The following is a 20,687-nucleotide window of genomic DNA, read 5'->3' as shown; positions in this document are numbered from 1 at the left end:
TATAATAATGATCACATTAAGATTTTAAAAAGTATGAATAGAAACGTTTTAATTATTTTTTATTTAATTGAAAACTTTAATTTAAAATTTCATCTGCAGTGTTGAAAAACATGTAAAACTGCGTGAAGCACATTTCAACAGTCTAAACTTTAAGCCATATTATCAACCTCCCAAGCATACTGAAGCACAACAAAAACTACAGCAGCAGCCAATGAACACTTTAAACTTCACATGGCTTCCTGATCAACTGAACTCAGAGATGTGTTAAAATCTTTGTTCAATTTCTATTTGTATTAAATATGTTGTTTAGAATGTGAAGGTATCTTAGGATCAAATATAAATAACAGAAAATCTTAACCTTATATAAAAATATCCATCTTGCAGAGAAAAACAAAATGGTGAAAACAGGTTTCCTTCTCAAAGCTAATAAAAATGCAGATTACCACAGTGAAAAATAAGTTTACTGCAGCGTTCACAGCAGAAATCCGGGCAGGAACATTTAATTGTTACTTAGAAATTGGGGAAAATTACTTTTATTTAAAATTCACGTATTTTTGTAACATTCAACTAAAAAATTCGCGGTTTCACTTTTTGGCTTCTCAAGCTGCGTCTGTGCTGTTAAACCTGCCAGCCTAATTTCCTCAAACTCACTAAAACAATCCTTTCAAACTAGGCCGTGGTACAGCAATGCCATGAATCAATCTTAGCTCAATATTTGGCAGGCCCTCCGAATCCTTTCCCTGTCCTATGTGGACAGGGACATATCTGCGCTGTAGTCCTTGAATGCCTGTTGGAAGATGATGGTGGGTAGTGGTCAGGTCTAGAATACCTGCTTGATTCACACTCCAGGAATTATAAATATCTTTCTTGGGCTTCACATGCTGAGAACTTGCCGCCATCATCATGAGTTTTCGCTCCAGGAAAAGATTCATCAGATCTTTCTTGAATATTTTCCAGTGGTTCTGTTCCAGAAAGCTTTGACACAGCTCATCATCACTGAAAAGGATCAAAGACACTTGGTGAAAGCCTGGCTTCATTTCAATCAATGATAAAACTCCCACTGATTTCATTAGAGCCAAAATTTCACCCTTGAATTCTAATTAAGTGAGAATGAGTTTGGGTAAATGACAGCCAACAAGCTTTTATATTTTGTTGAGCACTAGTTCATGGGTACTGTCTCTCCCCAGACGCATTACTTTCACTTACCTGGGATATTTCGGCTGTAATTGGTGTAATTTCATTATTGTTGTATGATCTGCTAATTCCTCAAACTTCTCCTTTTTCAACCGAATGACCTGAGCTCCCTGACTGACCAAAACCATGCTCCGATTATCTTGCTTATCTTCAGGTAGAAGATGCTGGCTTATCCCCTGAGGGGTAAACAAAACAATAGAAAGCTATCTGCACATCACCATGTACTCTGGATTGGTGTACTGGTACACATATATCTGAATATTGCTCTTGTTTATATTGAGTCGTGCAGAATTTGACAGTAAACTTTAAAAAAAAATCATTTAGGAGGTAGTTTGAGAATTTGTCATTTTGGAAATTCTTTATAGCTATTAGTAACATTTTCTAGATTTTGAAGAAGATTTTGCTACTGTATAAACATTGTATAGAGGAGTCACCCAAGCAAGCGTAGAAAGGTCTCAATTACCACATCCCTACACCAACCTGGACACCAGAGGAAATTCATCTTGAGGAAGGGCAATTGGTGCTATCACTGGCTGCTTTCCCTCATGGTTTTTGTCAGGGGGGAAGCAGATATAAGTTTCTGTTTGGACTCCATAGGATCTCCATCAGCAGAGAATTCTTAGGGGATAACCAAGGCAAGCAAAGATCACAGAGTCCTCCTCCCTGGCTACTTTAATAAGTGGAACACAACAGCCCAGAGTTTGTGGATATGCAGAAACTTTCCTCCATGAGGTCATCTGGCATCATCCCTCACTCTGCACTAGCAGTATGAAGTAATATGACAACACTTACCGTATGTCAGCTCTTATGTAAGGTAATAACTCCATAGACTTGAGTTAACAGGATATAGCTTCTACGGCAGCCAGCCTTGGAAATGTTGAGGGTTTTCTGTGATCCACAGACTTGGAGAGTAAATATGATTCTTCGGGGCAATCTGTTCCCGTCAGCAGGGGTAGAATTTCTCAAAGCATTCCACGTCATCTCCTCCACAAAGAAGTCCTCTACTACAGGACTGATTACTAAATATATGGACCATGGGACACAAAGAGCTGATTTGCACAAGGTCTCTACTTCATAACATTTGGAGGAACAGGAATGTGTAGCCTTTCAGGGTTTGTGTGACTGTGAGGTCGGAAGAATTTTTGCTACTAGATAAGACACAAACTTATAACAGCAGCTTGCCCTTCTGGATGTACTCACCAGGAGTTCCCCTTTATGCACTTCATCGACCCTAGTATAAATTGCTGTGGCAACAGCAGTGGGTATCTCTCCATGTGGTGTGAGAACAGTTAGCTTCTTCCGGAACAACCCTGATATTTCTTTCTGAACGACTTCTTTCTCATCATCACTGAAGTCATCATATCTACAAAAATGTTAACTTATTTTGAACCATCCTTTACAGGTATTTATTGTGACACTACCTCAAGCAAGGTAATTGTTTTTCCCATCTAACAAACCAACAGGAATAGAATTTAAACAACTTTGTCATTTAATACATTCAAATATATTAGCCTCTTTTCTGTCCTCATTCTCTTTGATTTCTCTGCTACCTTTGACACAGATGAGTTCCTCCTCCTTCATAACCTCTTCTTCTAAGGTGTCTCTAGCTCAGTACATTCTTGCTTTTCTTCTTACCCTTATAACTATCCCTGGAGAAACTTTTTGGAGGCCCCACCCCCTTCCTCCCTTTCCCTGTTTGAGTCCCCAAGTGCCCTGCGCTCCCTCTTCTCATTGTAGACCAGTGGTGGGCAACCTGCAGCCCGGGGGCCGCACGCAGCCCATCAGGGTAATCTGCTGGCAGGCCGCCAGACTGTTTGTTTACATTTGCACGGCCTCCCGCAGCTCCCAGTGGCCATGGTTCGCTGTTCGCAGCCAATGGGAGCTGCGGGAAGTGGCACGGGCCACAGGGGTATGCTGGCCGCCGCTTACCCCAGCTCCCATTGGCCGAGAACAGCAAACCGCGACCACTAGGAGCTGTGGGCGGCCATGCAAATGTAAACAAACTGTCTGGCGGCCCACCAGCGGATTACCCTGATGGCTGCAGGTTGTTCTAGACTCTCTCCATGGGTGACCTCATTCACTCACATAGCTTTAACTGCTACCTCTATGCTGACGACACCCTAATCTATCTCTCTATCCCCAACTTCAACTATCTCCCTTCAGCGCCATCAGTGATCTCCACCTGTCTATCTCCTGGATGTCTCACCACCACATTCAACATGTATGAAAAGGAACTACGGTAATTATTAACTATTTGAAACCCATTCCCCCTTTTCTGTCATTACCACCACAACAACTATTCCGGTTTCCCTTTTCTCTGCATAACTGGTTCACATATATGTCTCAAACTCTAAGTTTTTTGTACCAGTCTTCTTACAATGAAACACACTGTAGTCATGATATAATAAGGAGGTGATTTTTTTCTTTGTAAAAGCTGTTCTGTGCTTGCAACATTGGGCCTGATTTTCATCTCATTTTACATCAAAGTAATTTCATTCACTTCAGTGGAATTGCTGCTATTTGCACCACCATAAGCAGAACTGATCAAAAAATTAAAATCTATGTTTGTGATAAATTTTGAAGTTCTCATTTTGAAGCGTTCAGAATTGAACCATCTTTCTTTTTTTAATTTCTCAAATTCCCCCCAATATTTTTTATCATAAAAACATTGATATTTTTGTTGCAGTAAATAAAAAAATTGTAATAATTTTGATAATGTTTTAGATTAACATTTCCAAAGTTTAAAAAGCACAAAAAATGCAAAAATCAAGAAAAAAAAATTGACAAATTTTTCACACACAAAAAAATCGCTTTCAAAAAATCGCTTTTTTCCCCCCATTCAAGCACCTTTAGCCAGCTCTAACCATAAGTGAGATGAGAAGTGGGTCTCAGAAATACTTTGGGAAGTATAACTTTATTTATTTCAAGTCCTGGTGTAGAAAGCAAGCCTGGGACTTCTACTCCTATTGCTCCAGATCAGTAATCTATGGAGGGACCTGTAACTCATCCTACCTTCTGCTGTCACCTCTGTCCTTTTTCTCCAGCTTTGTGTGTGCATTTTTATATTTCCTATTTAAAGCCAGGTATTGCCTTTCGAAATTTTCATCCTTCTGAGGATTTAAAGGTGGGACATACATCGATTTCAGATTACTCAGATCCTGCACAGGAAAGGACTTCCACATAAAATTATTGAATCTTTTTCTGCCTGTGATGTCTGCAAAGAAAGGAAATGAAAGTTAGTCAAAGCTAAATTATTTAATTCTGAGGTGATCCACCAGCATGGGTCCTTATACCTGCATGGAGTTCTGCTGAAGTTAATAGGACAGGGGTGACCAACCTGAGCCTAAGAAGGAGCCAAAATTTACCAATGTACATTGCCATAGAGCCACAGTAATACGTCAGCAGCCCCGCATCAGCTCCTCCACCCCCACTCCCAGTGCCTCCCACCCACTGGCAGCCCCCGCTGATCAGCACCTCCCCCTCCCTCCCCACACCTCTCGATCAGCTCTTTCGTGGCGTGCAGGAGACTCAGAGGGGGAGAGGGAGGAGCGAGGGCATAGGAGGCTCAGGGGAGGGGGCGGGAAGGGGTGGAGCGGGGGCAGGGCCTGTGGCAGAGCCAGGGGTTGAGCAGTGAGCCCCTCCCAGCACATTGGAAAGTTGGCGCCTGTAGCTCCAGCCCCAGAGTCGGTCCCCATACAAGGAGCCGCATATTAACTTCTGAAGAGCCGCCTGTAGCTCTGGAGCCACAGGTTGGCCACCCCTGTAATAGGACATGGTGTGGGCACAACTGTCTTTGCAGGATTGAGACCTTGCATGCCATTTAATTATGAAATGGTGATAAGATCCTGCTCACCAGTGGAGCTCCAGGACTAGAGGCCAACGAAACCAGGGTGAATTGTCAACTTCCCAGCAAAGGCACCAGTGTGATTTTTAAAAAAATCTCCTTCCTAATAGAAATAAGATTTTCAAGACTGGGAGTTGAGAAAACAAGGCTTTGACCAATTGTATCGTGTGCCTTGGAGGCATGCGCAACCACAGGCGCTGGCTTCCTCATTTCCCCGGGGGTGCTCAATCCCTGTCCTGACCCAGACCCTGCCCCCACTCCACTCCTTCCCCCAAAGCCCCATCCCCACCCCTTGCTATCCCCACTCCACCCCCACCTCTTCCCACCCTGTTCCACCCGCTCCCCCAAGCACGCCCTGCCCTTGCTCTCCCCTTACCCTACGAGGCCTCTTGCATGCTGCTGAACAGCTGATTGCGGTGGGCGGCAGGCGGTGGGAGGAGCTGATCGGTGGGGCCACCAGCGGGTGGGAGGGCTGAGAGGGAGGAGGAGAAACTGATCTGCGAGGCTGCTGAGCACCCACTATTTTTTCCCCATGGGTCCTCCGGTGCCTATGTCTGTAACCCTGAAAAGCATAGGGTTAGGGCAACGTTCTGTTTTGTGAGTATCTGTGACTCCCCCTTCTCTCTCTCCCACTGCTGAGTTCTAACTTGGCCTGTGTTATACAGGAAGTCAGACTAGAATGATGGTCCCTTCTGTCTTTAAAATCTATGAAGTTATAACAAAAAAATACAGATAAGAATAACACAAAGTTATGAGTCACTAACAACTAAGCTATAGGCTGGTAACGCTGAAGTTTTCCAAATTATGTATGTCTGGAAATCACTGTAACATACCAGTCTCCACAGAGTAATAAGGACTGAGTTTGGGAAAATCCATTTGCTGACTGATCCACTTGTGATAGGATGGGCAAGTAGTGAGATCAACCAGACGTAAAACTTCACATTTTCCCTAATAAAACAGATGAGGAGAATAAAGTTAATACTGCAGCACTGCCTCTGACTTCCTAATGCCTTGATTTCCCCACTTGTAAAATGCAGATGATATCTACCTTCTACAGCACTTCGATCTATGGGCGAAAAGTACTAAGAGTTAGGTATTATTATATTAGCCATGGACTACCATTCAGTAATAATGCTTAACACTTGTGGAACTTTAGGTCTTCAAAGCGCTGTGCAAATTGTTTATAAAATCCTTGCAATACCTCCTCGGTAGCTAGAGAAATAAGCATTATTTTCATTTTACAAATAGAGAAACTGAGACACAGGAAAGCTATGTGGCCTTGGAAAAGTTACCTATTAATTCACTGACAGTGCCAGGATAAGAACTTAGTTCCTAGCCCACACTGAGGCCTTGTCTACACTACAGGGGGAGATCGATCTAAGTTATGCAACTTCAGCTACATGAATAACGTAGCTGAAGTTGACATACTTAGATCTATTTACTGTGGGGTCCACACTACGCGATGTCGACTGGAGATGCTTTCCCATCGACTCCCCTTGTGCTTCTCGTTCAGGTGGAGTACAGGAGTCAATAGGAGAGTGATCTGCGGTCGATTTAGCAGGTCTTCACTTGACCCACTAAATCAACCGCCGAAGCATCGATCACCACGCATCGAACCCCTGGTAAGTGTAGACAAGGCCTCAGTCCATCAGATAACAATGCCTCTCAGAAGTATTCAATAATCCCATCTCTAGAGAGGTGTCTTTTTCCTACACAAATTATTGTACTGTCCATACTGTAAATTATCTCGGATATAGCAAACAAATCATCTCTAAGCAAATTAGGAACCATTCCTGCAACCTCTTAATCAAACGAGCAGTTCCACTGGGGACAGCAGAACTACTTGTATAAGCAGAGAACACTCACTGTCAGAAGGTTCTTACAACTGGGAATCTTTCCATCTACTTCAATGGGCTTTAAATAAGACCTTTATAATATAGCTGTTCAGCAGTAATCCATTGAATTAGGGCTATCGGGGCTTTGGGACCTGGAATATCCTTCCAAATTATTTTTGCATAATTGTTTGTTGCCAAGTGACAATATATTTACACTGAAAATAAAACAATCATTCAAACCACACCATATCAAAATGGTTATTGCATATAAATGCGAAAAATACACCAATTATTGTCTTTTATTCTGGATTTGAGCACAGTGATTGAGCAAAACATCCACCACTATATCATTTTGTTCTGCACAATTTTATTGACATCATTAAGTTGGTGTTATCAAGCTGCTGTGCCGTTGTTATTAAATTTTTCAGAGAGTCCAAAAGTATGCTAGGTACCACTCAGGAACAAGTAAAAAAACAATCCTTGCCCCCAGCAATCTTATAATGTATATTCAGACATGACTCAATAAATGAGGATCAAAAAGTGACAAAAAGGAAGAAGAGGTAACTAGGAAAAAATAAGGGTTATAATAAATGGATGACATTGCAATTCAGTATCTCCATGGATTTTAAACTCACTTTCCATAGGCAACTTGGCAGAAATTATTTGAATTTCATTAAAATTCCGTTACTATATATATATATAGTTTCATATGTAGTACTATCTGTGTACAAAGCCAGTGTAACCCATCAGGAAATATGGATGATCATTGCAGTATTACACCTGAAAATTTGCAGGGTACTTTCTGCATGACTGTAAGTAATTTCAGTACCTGTTCCCTTAAGAAACTATGGTGCCCTCCCTTTAAATTAAATTTGTTTCTGTCTGCCTACCTACCTATCTCAGGCATTTCTTTTGCAGCCAATTTTCTGGTACCAAGGTAATGACATCTATATTTACTCCTGGGGGAATTCTGCACCACTGTGCATGAGCAGAATTCACATCCCCTGCAGATTTTTCTTCTCTCCAAAAAACAAACAAACAAAAAAAATTCTGCTGGAGAGGTGCTGCAATTACACCTTTTGCCCACCAGGAACTGCTGTGGCACAAGAATAGAAGGCAGACAGCTCAGCTAGTCACAGATATATGTGGTATATGGGGTAGGGACAGATAGAGCCAGGTACATGGGACTGCTGGGGTGGAGGGGGGTCACATAGACTAGGGTTCAGAAGGGCTAGTGGGGGGGACAGACTGGAGCGGGGCCTGAACGGGAGTGGGGTTGCTGGGCCACATGGGGATTGGGGATGGCTGAGTGGGAGTGCAGGGATATGGGGACTGGGGAGGGGTGGGCTGAGTGGGAGTGCAGGGCCACATGGGGGCAGGAGGTGGCTGAGTGAAGGTGAAGGGACACATGGGCAGCTGTGTCTGACTGACTGGGAGAGGCTGGGGTCAGCCAGGGTCTGCATGGGGGAAACGCCACAACTCTCTAACAATCCCCCCCAGAATGCCTCCCCCCCAAAACAAACAAACCCTGTTCCATACTTCTCCCCCACACACCCAACAACCCTCCAGGTTCACTCCTAGGCTCCTTACCAGCAATTAATTCCCTCTCCCTCAGTTCCTCCATTACCCTGACTCCCACAAGCCTTTGCACTGCTTCTGAGGGGTGTGGGAAATATGGTTCTGCGTTGTAGTTTAAATGAATTATTACTCAAAGTTCTGCATTAATATGCCTAGTAAGGAATCTATTTGTCAAAAAACATTTCCTGAATCTTTTTTGTTGTTTGTATTGTTACAGACATACTTGCTGACAGGTATTTTGAAATAAATTACCAAAATAATTGAAACTGGCATGATTATATTGTGTTATTTGGAGAAATAAAATATACAGAATTTTAAAATATTGTTCACAGAATTTTTAATTTTTGGTGCAGAACTCCCCCAAGAGTATATACTAGTGCAAACAAGTGCTCCCATTGAGGCAAGAGAAATGAATCCATTCCAAAGTGAAGGAACAAGAACAGGGACAGGTACGGCATTCATGGCAAAATAGTTTTCTTTCCCCCCTAGCATGTTTTGTTAACTACCATTAATAAATATTTGTTTAGCACTGAAAATGAACTAGGTGCTTTACAAAACTTACAGGAGACTTAGGGTATATTTATACTATATACTATATAATATATACTATATTATATTTATACAGCAGTTAGACACCCACAGCTGGCCCATGCCAGCTGACATGGGCTTGAGCTAAGGGGCTGTTTAATTGCAGTGTAGATGTTTGGGATGCAGCCTGAGCTCAAGGACCCTCGCACCTTACAGGGTCTTAGAGCCTGGGCATCTAGCCTGAGCCCAAACATCTACACTGCAATTAAACAGATCCTTCGCCCAAGCCCTGTAAAGCCAACTCAGCTGGCACGGGCTAGCGGTGGGATTTTAATTGCAGTGTAGACATACCCTACTTCCTTCTGTGAAGAGTTTGTGGTTGACAGGTCAGATTCTGAGAGTCTTATTCACGTTGAGTAGTAACTTACTCTGCACAAAATCAGTGTGATTACTGGTGGAGTAAGATACCACACAGTGTAAGCAAAGGTGTCAGAATCCGGCCCTACATAAAGACATGACACCATTAGCAGGAAAAAAAAAATCACCAAGGGATGTATCTGGAGAAGTGCTTCATTCCCCACTTTCACCTGTAATGGCTGCTGGTCACTGTTTTAGTCTGCTGGCCAAAGATGAACAGTATTGGGATGGATGGATCATACCTGAGTAATGAATATTATGCTGGCTGACTCTGGGATGTCCCGGACTACCACTTGTCCATAGTGAAATTTCTCTGCTTTGCAGTAACTAGCAATTTTCTCTACTGAGTAATCAGGCCACGTTGCAAAGAGATCTAGACCTCTGAAAAGGAAATAATGCAGACATCTTTTCATATGACCACTTAATTCCAACTAGAGGACTCAAGGAAAAATTTATTTCACTGAGGAAAATGTGATCTTTTTAGTGTTCCAACTAATGGGAAGGAGGTGCTTTTTCTGGCTTAGGTCCTGATTCTGTAAGTTACACAATGCAGGCAGACCCCTGCGCATCCTAGAACCCCAGTAACCATGGAGCCCCAGTAACGTGCCTTAGATTGTTCTAAGAGTGTTTATAGCATGGATATAAAAAGCACAATAATATTTTTGAAAGGAATAAAAGCACAAACATCCTTATGTTCATGAACTTCAGCAGACTTTAGTGCTCTATGCATTCATTACAATGCAAACATGGTTTTCCCCCTCCCATTTCTTTCAAGGTATAATGAAAATTGTACACATCACAATATTCCTTCAGTACAACTGTATATAAGACTCTGTACTACATGAGATCAAGCTGTAGAACTGTAACAGTCACAAAGAATCAGCATCCATTAACCCACATCCCTCTGGAATGACTGCTACTTCATTTCCAGTAACATAGTCAGTGAAGGCAGGAAAATCTTGCATAGAATAGAGGTTACTACACTGTTTGGGCACTTTTTAGTAGAATTAGAATAGCTCATACTGTACTTGAATAGCCAAACAATTCAGCAAGTAAAAATGAAGTGGCAGAGGCAGGAGGGAGTGATCTCAGTGGAAGAAATTACTTGAAGAAGCTGAAACGATACTGAAATTCTTTCTGAAGCTCCTCATCTAATTTATTAGCAAAAAAGTCCTCTTTATCCACTACCAATAGTTCTGTTTCCTCCATACAGACAACTGTTGCAATTCTCCGCCTGTCCTTTAAAAGAGCAACTTCCTATATACAGAGAAAAAGGAAAAACTGAGTTACGGCTGGGAGTTCATCCTCCAACTTTATATGCCAAATATTGACCTTATTGGGAGACATTATATAGTTATTTAACCTAGTACGCTGTCACCAACAATGGCCAATACCAGATTCTTCAGGGGAAACCCTGTATAAGGTGGTCATGGGATAACCTGCTCCCAGGGAAAGTTTCCTCCTAGCCCCCAATAGTTAGCTTAGCATAAGTGCTGAAGCATGAGGGTTTATCTTCCTTCCTTCCAAAACTCATGATTATTTATTTTACTGTTTAGTAAGCATACAGCTCCCCTTCCATCCTAAGACTAACAGAAGTTTTACTATAAACACCACTCACCCCAAATCCAGCACCTTTCCGAAGCAAAGTTGGATCTGGGTCAGTAAAGGCACTGCTCCCATCCTCATCTTCAGTAATGGCAACAGTACCAAAGTAGATGAAGTAGAAACTGTTGCCACAGTGCCCCTTCTTTATGATGACTCTCCTGCGTCCAAACCTAGAACACAGGAACACCGATTCTATTCCCTAGCAGAAAAACAGGCCTGTACTGGGACTTCTCCTGGTCAGACTCCCTCCCCACCATTGATAATCTTTTAGGGAGTTTGGATCCACTTGGCAGCTAGGGTCTCTCTCCGTAATGAGCTGGAATGAACTGGAACCCCCAGAACTGTAGGGAACTTCAGATGAGAACTCCAGAGCGCTCTATTTGCTAACTCAGAGTGATTTTATCTGGCAGATATCTGCTGACGTCTGTTTTATTTATATAAGATATAAGCAGTCAGGAACATGTGTGCTTGAACTGGTCAAAGAACATTCTTGGTATTTGCTTCTGCAACTTGAGTTCAATTCCTGTTCCCTGTCAATCACTTCTCAGGGCCAGCCTTGCGGAAGAGTTGTGCCCACCTTCTAGGAAGGAGTGCCTCAGCTTACTCTACAGTAATAACCGTCAATGAAGGAGCTGCAAAAATAGTCCAATCGAGACCTCCACTGGGGAGAAGGCTAGTGGCTGAGATGTCAAGCCCTGTAGAGGAGCTGATATTCAAGTGGGAAAAGTGAAGGGATTTCTCGAATTATGAGTGAAGCCCAACCCCTTCCACTGCCACAGCCCTCATAGAAACATATAATCAAATATTTTATAATGCAATCAAGCAATGAAATAAAACCACCATAATGTATTGAACTATGTGGCACACTGTGAGGGAACTCATCACTTAACAATAAAACCGTGATTACTCTATGGAAGAATTCACTATATAGAGGAAACTTCTCTGTTCTTCCAGAAGGGAGAAAAGAGTGGTGGCCAAAAGAGGGAGAAATAGAAAATGAAACTAGAGGTGAAGAATATTAGACTGATATTTTCTAAAGGCACTGCAGTGAGATGCAGGAGTCACTGGGGCAAATTTGATGGTCTGTGTTATGCTGGAGGACAGAGTAGATGATCATAACGTTCCCTTCTGGCCTTAAATTCCATGAAATCTGTAACACCATCAAAACACTATAAACACTCAACATCATCATCCAGGAATAAACCATGTGGAGCCCCACTTCACAGATCAGCACTTTTGTGATGAAGGCAGACCCTGCTCCAAAGCCCCATCTAGCTAGGGGGATGGTCAGGAAGACGACAATGGCTTTCTCTACCCCCATAGAGCCCTGGCTGGCCTGAGAACTGGCCCCTTATTCCTGCTGTCAACTGTCCTCCAACTGGAGGGGTGGGGGGATGCCACCCAAGAAGGAACAGTGTGAGCTGCAGGAGAGGGCACATGCTGCACTGCAGGAATCCAGGAAGCCCAAAGGGAGCTTAAGCTCAGGATTAGGCCCAAGGAGCAGCCTGAGTGCATGATCCCTATGAGCCTGCACCCACACATAAGAATCAGCCACTGTCCAATGGGAAGAGGGTGCCTTAATCTAGGACTGAGGATGAAGGTGTCATTGAGAATCTTTGTGATTGATGCAGAGTTCCTTTTAGGTCTCTTGGACCTATGACATATTCCCATGGACTAACGGCTTTTCACAATGACTCTGGGGCTTTCTACATGCTACTAAAGGGATAGATCTGTGCATTGGAGTGATTCCTCGGTGAATTCCTGCCTCCTCAAAGTCTGGAAAAACCTAGCAGAGACTGGAGCCTCCACCACAAATACACACCAAGGGCCAAATTCAGAGGTAGGCGTGCACAGGAGGAGAGGCAGGCAAGCAGGGCTCAAGAGTCACACCCACTCAAAGGTGGCGTCCCACATGGAGTTCACATTTGGCTCCAGAGCCATGGGGAATAATTTCCAACATGAGGGTCATGGGACATAGTTAACACATTTTAGTGTGTGCATTCCTTGACCTTGACACCCCATGCTTTATGGAGATCACAGTCTCCTACTCCTGGTAGGAATAAATTCAGGTTGGAGGGGGAGTTCTACGTGGGAACACCATTAATGCTGCTTTTGTTATTGCAGCATCAATGTACCCCCTTTAATACCATACGCGTGAACAGAGTCTGAATGCAACTGTCTAAGAGAAAGGCAAGAAGTGGGAGACAGATAACATTTAAACCTGAAAAGCTTCTAACATGACATTTTTGATTGAAATCTCAAAGCTCCCTAGGGGATTTGGATGCCCAATTCCTACTAATATTTATGAGAATTGAATGTCCAAATTCTTTGATAAGTGTTGAAAAGTCTCACTCTAGAGTGTAAGAGACAGATCAGTATGTCACCGACTACACAGAGGAAATTAGATAAAGACAGCAAAAACATGAAGTCATCCTTCAGGCTAATGTACATTCAATAGACACACCATAGACTGAAGATAAATGGAGAGTTATCCATGTAATTGTTCTAATTTTGGGCTAAAAAGTGCCATTTGGAAGCTTGAAATATGTACAATTCTAAAAACAGCTTTAAAGAAACATTACACCTCCTCACAAGAACATTTACCGTTCAAAGCGAATCACTTTAGCCAGAAGCAACTGCAGATTCAGGCTATATTTTCGGTAGCTTTCCACAAACTGCAACCAGCTTCGTAACAGCTTTATTTCCTTCTCAGTTCTCCATTCTGGTTTCTTCTTGGTTATCTGGATTGCCTTGAGAGGAAAGTGATCCTGGCAAAACATCACACACTCATTAAACTAAGGAGTCTCAAATGAAAAAACAAACAAACAAAACAAAAAAAACCCCAAAACAAAAAGAACCTGCACTCCAGAAGACTAAACAGCATCATCTTCCAGAGATGTAATAGAACTAATCCCAAATTGTCTGTTTTCCATTTCACTTGAAACTCAGCCATCAGTGTCCAGAAACCAATTTATGTGGTCCAATGCAAAGCCCAAGCACAGACAAGGAAAACAACTGTTTACAGTGGTTGAGCTATCCTTGCCCGCACAATATTTTCTGAAGAATATTTCTGATTAAATTGCTTGTGTTTATGTCACACTCTTAAATTCTATGTATCTGTAAATGTTGTGAAATGGTTTCTTTGGAAATATTCAGAAGGAATGTCAAATGACAAACAGGGTTTAGTAGATGGACAATTGAAGCGTCCTTGCATGACAGGAGTGAGTTCCCCATTGTGTTTGCTGGAACTCACAAATTCCTGCTCCTCTTGCATGGGGAACCTTAAAATATTTCAGTGTCTTGCACTGTAGATGAAAGGAGACCTGGCTGTAAAACAAGAGAAAGTGCATTCAGACCTTTCTGATCTTGAACTCATTGTGGTCGAAGGACAGTTTGGTATATTTCTTGTCCTGAATAAAAGAGGGGTGAGGAAAAGGGAGAGGCATTGATTGCATTAGAATTGTCACAGAGATAGTGAAATACACAAACATTTCAGTGACAAGGCAAGCTTCTGTAAAACTATTGTACAAACATATTTTAACTTTAAGTTCACCTCTTCAATAAAAAAAACAACCACACACTAGAAAGGATTTAAAATAAAAGCCCATCAGATTTACTGAGAAAAACAATAGATTTACATTAATATATACATAGCGGGCAATGCAGAAACCAGGAGGAGGCCACTAGTTCCTAGAACTGAGTCTTTTCTGAACTGGCAATTGGTCAGGCTTTGATGTAAATGCTCACAGCAGCCTGGGTAATGGGCACATTTGAACCGAACAGAGAGATAAATCATTATAAAAAGGAAGAGGATGATTTTATTCTATGTTGTAAAATCCCTTACTTCTTCCATACCAAAGGTCAGGGATTCCTGGGCAGTCATATCAATGAACTGAAATCCCCTGAACCCCATCAGTCCCTTCCGGAATATCTTGCACACCTTGTTCATGACTACGATATCCAAAGCAAGCCTGTAGAAAGTCTTAAAAGAACAAGCACAGGAAATCATTAAGTCCAAATTAAAATATAAGCATTTGTATTTATAATGGGAGGCACCATGGTGTAGGTGATAGACTGGGCGTTCGAAAACCTGGGCTCTGTCACTGCCCCGTTTTGTAACCTTAGGCAAGTCACTTCACTTCTCTGTGGCTCCGTTTCCCCTCCTCACTCTTTGTCTGTCTTACTCGTTTAGACTGCAAACTTTTTGCTCTCTCATTATGTGTGTCCCCAGCACCTAGTCCCATGGGGCCCTGATCTCAGTTAGAGCCGCCAGAGCTACTGAAATACAAATAACAACCATTACCATTTAATTTAACTAAGGCCTCGTCTGCACTGCTGGTGGCGTGTATGGTACATATAGCTACACACAGCAGTATACAGCCTTTCACTGTGGCAGGGAAAGGCTCCAGAAGCAGGGAGGCAGCAGGACACTACACGGCTAAAAATAACAGCAAAGTTTGGGGAGGCAGAGCGTGAGCAGGTAGAGCCATATAGGCTATATACCCTAAGGTTCTGATTTGTTGTTACTCTACTTGGCTAAGCAGTGCCTCACCTTTATATTGTCATTCATACCCGTGCTAGGGGGACATGCAGCGTAAGGACTCTATACGCCGCCCTAAGCATACACAGCCTAAAGAGCAGAGCTACAAATCCAGTTCAATTATACTTTATTGGCAAGAAAAGCTGTACAACTGCTGCCACAGTGTAAACGACACAGACCGCATAGGTACCTTTGGAAAAATGGCTAAAGATTAGATCTGAAGATCTGCTGTGCGTATGTTTTTACTCTCCATTGCCTTCATATCTGGTACCTCAAAGTTAAGTGATCACAATGCAACTAAAAATTTCCTCCTCCTCCAAGCCGTGTCATTCTTCATTAGAAAAGGGCTTGGGGAAAGGGAGAAATTTAATTAGCTTAGACTAATGTGCTGTTTAACTATTACAGAATGGAAGTTGGTGCTCTGTTAGCTGTCAATAAGGCTGGAGAATGGATGCCAAGGGAAAGCAGACATTAATTTTTGATGTGGTTACAGACTTTTGGGGAGAGCAAAAGTGCATTCTATTAACATTACCACTATTATACCAAACGGAAGGGGGAAAATAAGCGTTTAACAGCTTAAGCAGCTATTTGGATGGTGACAGAGAGTGTTCTGCCTTTTTAGACCAGAGGGCAATCACCTCACCCCACTGGGAACAAAATGCCTCCTTAATGGTAACAAAAGAGTCATTCCGAGAAACTAGAGAAACCCCATTAGCCTGACACATGCTGAATGGTTCACAACCATCTTGTAAGCAGAACACTGAAGACACTGTATGGAGGACATTTGAAATATAACAAACATGGCTAAGTAATCTGAATTGTAAACAGTTTAATGAATGCCAACCCATTAAAAAAAATAGACCTTGACTACTGGCTTCCCAAAACACAAATAAGAACGTTAGAACGACCATACTGGGTCAGACCAAAGGTCCATCTAGCCCAGTATCCTGTCTTCCGACAGTGGCCAGTGCCAGGTGCTTCAGAAGGAATGAACAGAACAGGTAATTATCAAGTGGTTCATCCCCTGTCGCTCATTCCCAGCTTCTGGCAAACAGAGGCTAGGGACACTATCCTGGCTAATAGCCATTGATGGACCTAACCTCCATGAACTTACCTAGTTCTTTTTTGAACCCTGTTATACTCTTGGCCTTCACAACAAATAAATCTATCATCTATGTCTCTACACTGCACTAAATGTAATTGGATTGGAAAGCTGGGCAACCTATACCATAAACCCAAACATCTAGTTAGTTTTTAATATAAAAGGTTAAACTAAAAGCAGCAATGGTTCCTAGATGCAAAGATAGTGAGGGCTCAGGATGGGGAAGGTATTGGATCAGCGGCTTCTCTTTAAATAGAACCAAAACTCTCAACTTGGGAGGGATATCATCCCCCCTGCTTCAGGGCTTAAACTTTCTTTTTGCTATTGGGGGGGTTAGGAAGAAACCTTCCCTGGGGGGCAGGTTATCCCATAACTGCCTTGTCATAAATATAAAGGGAAGGGTAACAACCTTCCTGTATACAGTACTATAAAATCCCTCCTGGCCAGAGGCACAAAATCCTTTTACCTGTAAAGGGGTAAGAAGCTCAGGTAACCTGGCTGGCACCTGACCACAAGGACCAATAAGGGAACAAGATACTTTCAAATCTGGGGGGGGAGGGAGAGGAAGGCTTTTCTTGTTCTGTTCTGGGTCTGTCTGTTCTGTGTGCTTGCCGGAGAGAGATCAAGAAAGCAAGCAATCCAACTCCATTAGAATTAGTAAATAGTAGCAAGGAAATGCGTTAGTTTACTTTTGTTTTGGCTTGTGATTTTCTCTGTGCTGAGAGGAAGGTATATTCCTGGTTTTCTTTTGTAACTTTAAAGTTTTTGCCCAGAGGGAAATCCTCTGTGTTTTAAATCTGATTGCCCTGTGAGATTAGCTTCCCTTCTAATTTTACAGAGGTGCTTCTTTTACCTTTTTTCTAATAATGTTCTGTTTCTTTTAAGAGCCAGACTGATTTCTCTGTGGTCCTAAGACCCAGGGGTTTGGGTCTGTGATCACTTTGTAACCAATTGGTTAGGATATTATTCTCAAACCTCTCCAGGAAAGGGGGTGTAAGGGCTTGGGGGGATATTTGGGGGGGGAATAGGAACTCCAAATGGTCCTTTCCCTGATTCTTTGTTAAATCACTTGGTGGTGGCAGCGTACCCTCCAAGGGCAAAGAGTTTGTGCCTTGGGGAAGTTTTACCCTAAGCTGGTAGAAATAAGCTTAGGGGGTCTTTCATGCGGGTCCCCACATCTGTACCCTAGAGTTCAGAGTAGGGAGGGAACCCGGACATGCCTATTAAAGGATTCTTGCACTTTCCTCTGAAGCATCTGGTATAGACCACTGTTGGTGGTAGTATGCCAAATTAGCTGGACCACTGATCTGATCCAGTGTGTTCCTAACTCGGCCAGCCCCTATGCTTGCCGAGAGTTCCCACTACAGGGGAACCCCTCAGCTGTTCCCTTAAGGCAGCTTTCAGTCCCCTTTGCACAGCTGCAGATGAAGATGTAGCCCTAAATGTTAAATGTCTGCTAATCTTTCTTGATAGTTAACATTACTGTTTGTGTTCATCCCTGTCAGGGCCCCTTGGAAAACAAACACATCTCCACTGATTTATTTTAAGTGAATATACTGCCCGAGAAAGCAGCTGGAGGCTAAGTCAGCTATTTTACTCAAAGTAGCAGGAGTAACAGTTTATATTGACAGAAAAAAAGCTGACAGGCATTGAGGTTTCTGCAGGGGAAAAGATCATACCTTCATTCTTCTTTCCTGGTTAGTTGTATCCAGCTTACTACCTACAAATAAATAATAAAGCAGCTTGTTTTAAACAGTGCCTTTAACACTCACTAATCAGATCTCAACATGTGCTGCTGTAAGAAGATAATTATTTCTGATGGGATATTTGTTGCAGTTTATTCTGGGCTCCGAAAACTTTGTCTAGACTGGGCAAATGAAGTTTCCTTAGCAAAGAGCCTATAAAAGACAGCCAGGTTCCATCACTACATGATAGAGAAATGAACAGATTGCCTGTTGGAGTGAGGGATTTGAAGAGCACGTTCCGTCTGATAATTCCTGAAGAGACTTCAGCCTCTTTCATGGTTTTCTTCAGTGAAACTCAAAAAATAAAAAAATTAAAAAATAACAAAAAAATTCTACTTATATAGGGGGAGGAGTGCGCCATAGTTTATCAGTAGATGGGGAAGTGGGCAGGCAGCTATCACCCAAAGTGTAGTGAAGAGCTGGCACAGTATGAAAGATAAGGGGACAGGGCAGTTTCTCAATCCAGACCACGGGAGGAACATCAGTTTAATTTATTCTCAGCATGGGGTGGAAGAAAGAAGCAGAGAGTGAAGAGAGCTGCCCGAATCGGACGCAGATCCACACTGCTGTCCTCCCTACCTCCCCCCAACTACAGACGGTGCTTTGTTGCTGTGAGTAAAACCAAGTAGCTCCATGCAAATTAGCTGCCTGCCATTCCCCCTGCACCTGTGAGGGTCCTTGCTGGGGAGTGGGAATCCCTGAGAAGGGGGAAAGAACAACAAGTTGAGCAAAAGAACCACCAACCATAAAGGAAGGAGGAAAAAATGAGAGAGAGAAAGAAAACACCAAGAAAGAAAATGAACAGAAAAATTGACACACAGAGGCAACTCTACCAGGATCTGGCAAGAAGGGCACCCACCAACTCCTCTCAGTGGACAGGAGATTCCAACAGCAGCAGACTGGGAACTGGGGTAGATGGACCTGTGACCAGTGGGCTTGGCACTGGTAAGGGGACAAGCTGAAGGAACAGAGGCCTCCAGGGCTTGGGTGGAGATTGTGTGCATTTGGGATAGGGAAAGCTGAGGCTGTAGGAGGGGAGCGATAGGCTAGTAGGAGATATTAGGCCTAGGAAACAAGGCATGGCTTCCTGGTAAAACTGAGGGGAGACCTCTTCTGGGTCAGAGGCTTTGAGCAGGGATTTTCTCTCCCCTGCTACAGGACGGGGGTGCCTATCAGCCTACGGCCAGGAGTTTACTTGTCCCTGATACTGACCGAAACAGGAACAGAGCTTCAGGTCTGTGGGAAGTGAAGACTGTCTTATCTTGTACATGGTTGCGGCTCCCCAGAGTAGCCTTTGCCTGCTACAGCCAGAGATTCCGCAGCCACGTCAGGCCTTTGTGACAGGTTCAGAATCCAGCTACAGAACTGAGGAACCCCATGGAAACACCCCAGTGCAGCCCACATCAATACCCTACTGTGGGAAACTTAGCCCCCAGCACCTTCCTCCATATGGAGGCTCCTCCACCACCAGATGGAACACCCCAAGCCCAGCTCCTTCCTCTTCAGGGACCCCAGCCCTCAAACACCTTTCTCCTCATGAACACCGCCCTACACCTATACCTCTGTGCAGGAACTTTCATGCTCCTCCCTGTGGTGTCTCCTACCATCTCCCATAGGTTGCACTTTCCTGATCCCTGCTCAAGCAGCCCAAACATTCCTTCCTTTGGGACTCAGCTTTGCTGTCCACCCCCACCCACCAAAACCCCCACCACCACAATCCAGGAAAATACAGTATGAGGCTGTACAGTTTTCCCTGCTGAGCCCTCTCAATCCTACCCTGAAAGCCAGCTGCAGCCAAGGTTTGTCCTTGGTAGCACAGCTCCAATGAAGCCACACTGCCAGGAACACAGTGAACCACCAGGAGCAGACTGAAGAGGCAAAGGTCTTATGCACAGACGACTTTGGCCGCCTGTCGATCCTTGGAGACTTGGAGTTGGCCTCCATGGCCTGTTTGGTGACAAACTGTGTTCCCTGAAGGAACCATGAGGAAGGGGGGAAAATCTCAATGTAGGCGACAAACTAGGCTAGTATGTCTTAAAGCTAACTTTAGACTTCAAGGCCAACAGGGCAGTGCACATATCAATATGTACACCTGTGTTGCTGTAAAATAATAAATGGATACTTACCTGGATTTAGGCACTTTCAACCTTTGCATATTGCAGTGGGGAAACATACACCATAAGCATGTGTGGGTTTCTGATTAGGAAACACACAATTCTATAGATTTTTTGTTTGGGAAAAAGTATCCATGGAAGTTTTCCTTTTAAACAAGCAAAACTTTTGTCATGTTGAGAATGGC

The 20,687-nt window shown here is 43.2% G+C and overlaps 1 protein-coding gene across 3 annotated transcripts; it reads right to left on the bottom strand.

Moving 5' to 3' along the window:
* Positions 1–604: 604 nt before the first annotated feature.
* CNBD2 (cyclic nucleotide binding domain containing 2) lies at positions 605–20,055 on the bottom strand. 3 transcript variants are annotated; one of them, XM_043524793.1, is made up of 13 exons: positions 19,601–20,055; positions 18,323–18,363; positions 14,846–14,983; positions 14,358–14,411; positions 13,606–13,769; positions 11,015–11,171; positions 10,502–10,653; positions 9,639–9,777; positions 5,872–5,986; positions 4,207–4,408; positions 2,395–2,557; positions 1,207–1,370; positions 605–996 (listed from the first exon to the last, which is right to left on the bottom strand). In XM_043524793.1, exons 1-13 carry the CDS (start codon positions 19,656–19,658, stop codon positions 651–653), a joined length of 1,893 nt encoding a protein of 630 aa, XP_043380728.1. In that variant the 5' UTR covers positions 19,659–20,055; the 3' UTR covers positions 605–650. The 3 variants fall into 3 exon arrangements, with proteins under 3 accessions (XP_043380728.1, XP_037768761.1, XP_037768762.1); XM_037912833.2 differs by lacking the exons at positions 18,323–18,363; positions 19,601–20,055 and having other exon boundaries at positions 13,606–14,411; positions 14,857–14,976; XM_037912834.2 differs by lacking the exons at positions 9,639–9,777; positions 10,502–10,653; positions 18,323–18,363; positions 19,601–20,055 and having other exon boundaries at positions 14,846–16,566.
* Positions 20,056–20,687: the final 632 nt, after the last annotated feature.

This window comes from Chelonia mydas, chromosome 11 (genome assembly GCF_015237465.2).
Source record: "Chelonia mydas isolate rCheMyd1 chromosome 11, rCheMyd1.pri.v2, whole genome shotgun sequence".
Taxonomy (NCBI): domain Eukaryota; kingdom Metazoa; phylum Chordata; order Testudines; family Cheloniidae; genus Chelonia; species Chelonia mydas.
The sequence above is the reverse complement of the archived record's forward strand: the minus strand, read 5'-3'. Positions and strand labels throughout refer to the sequence as shown.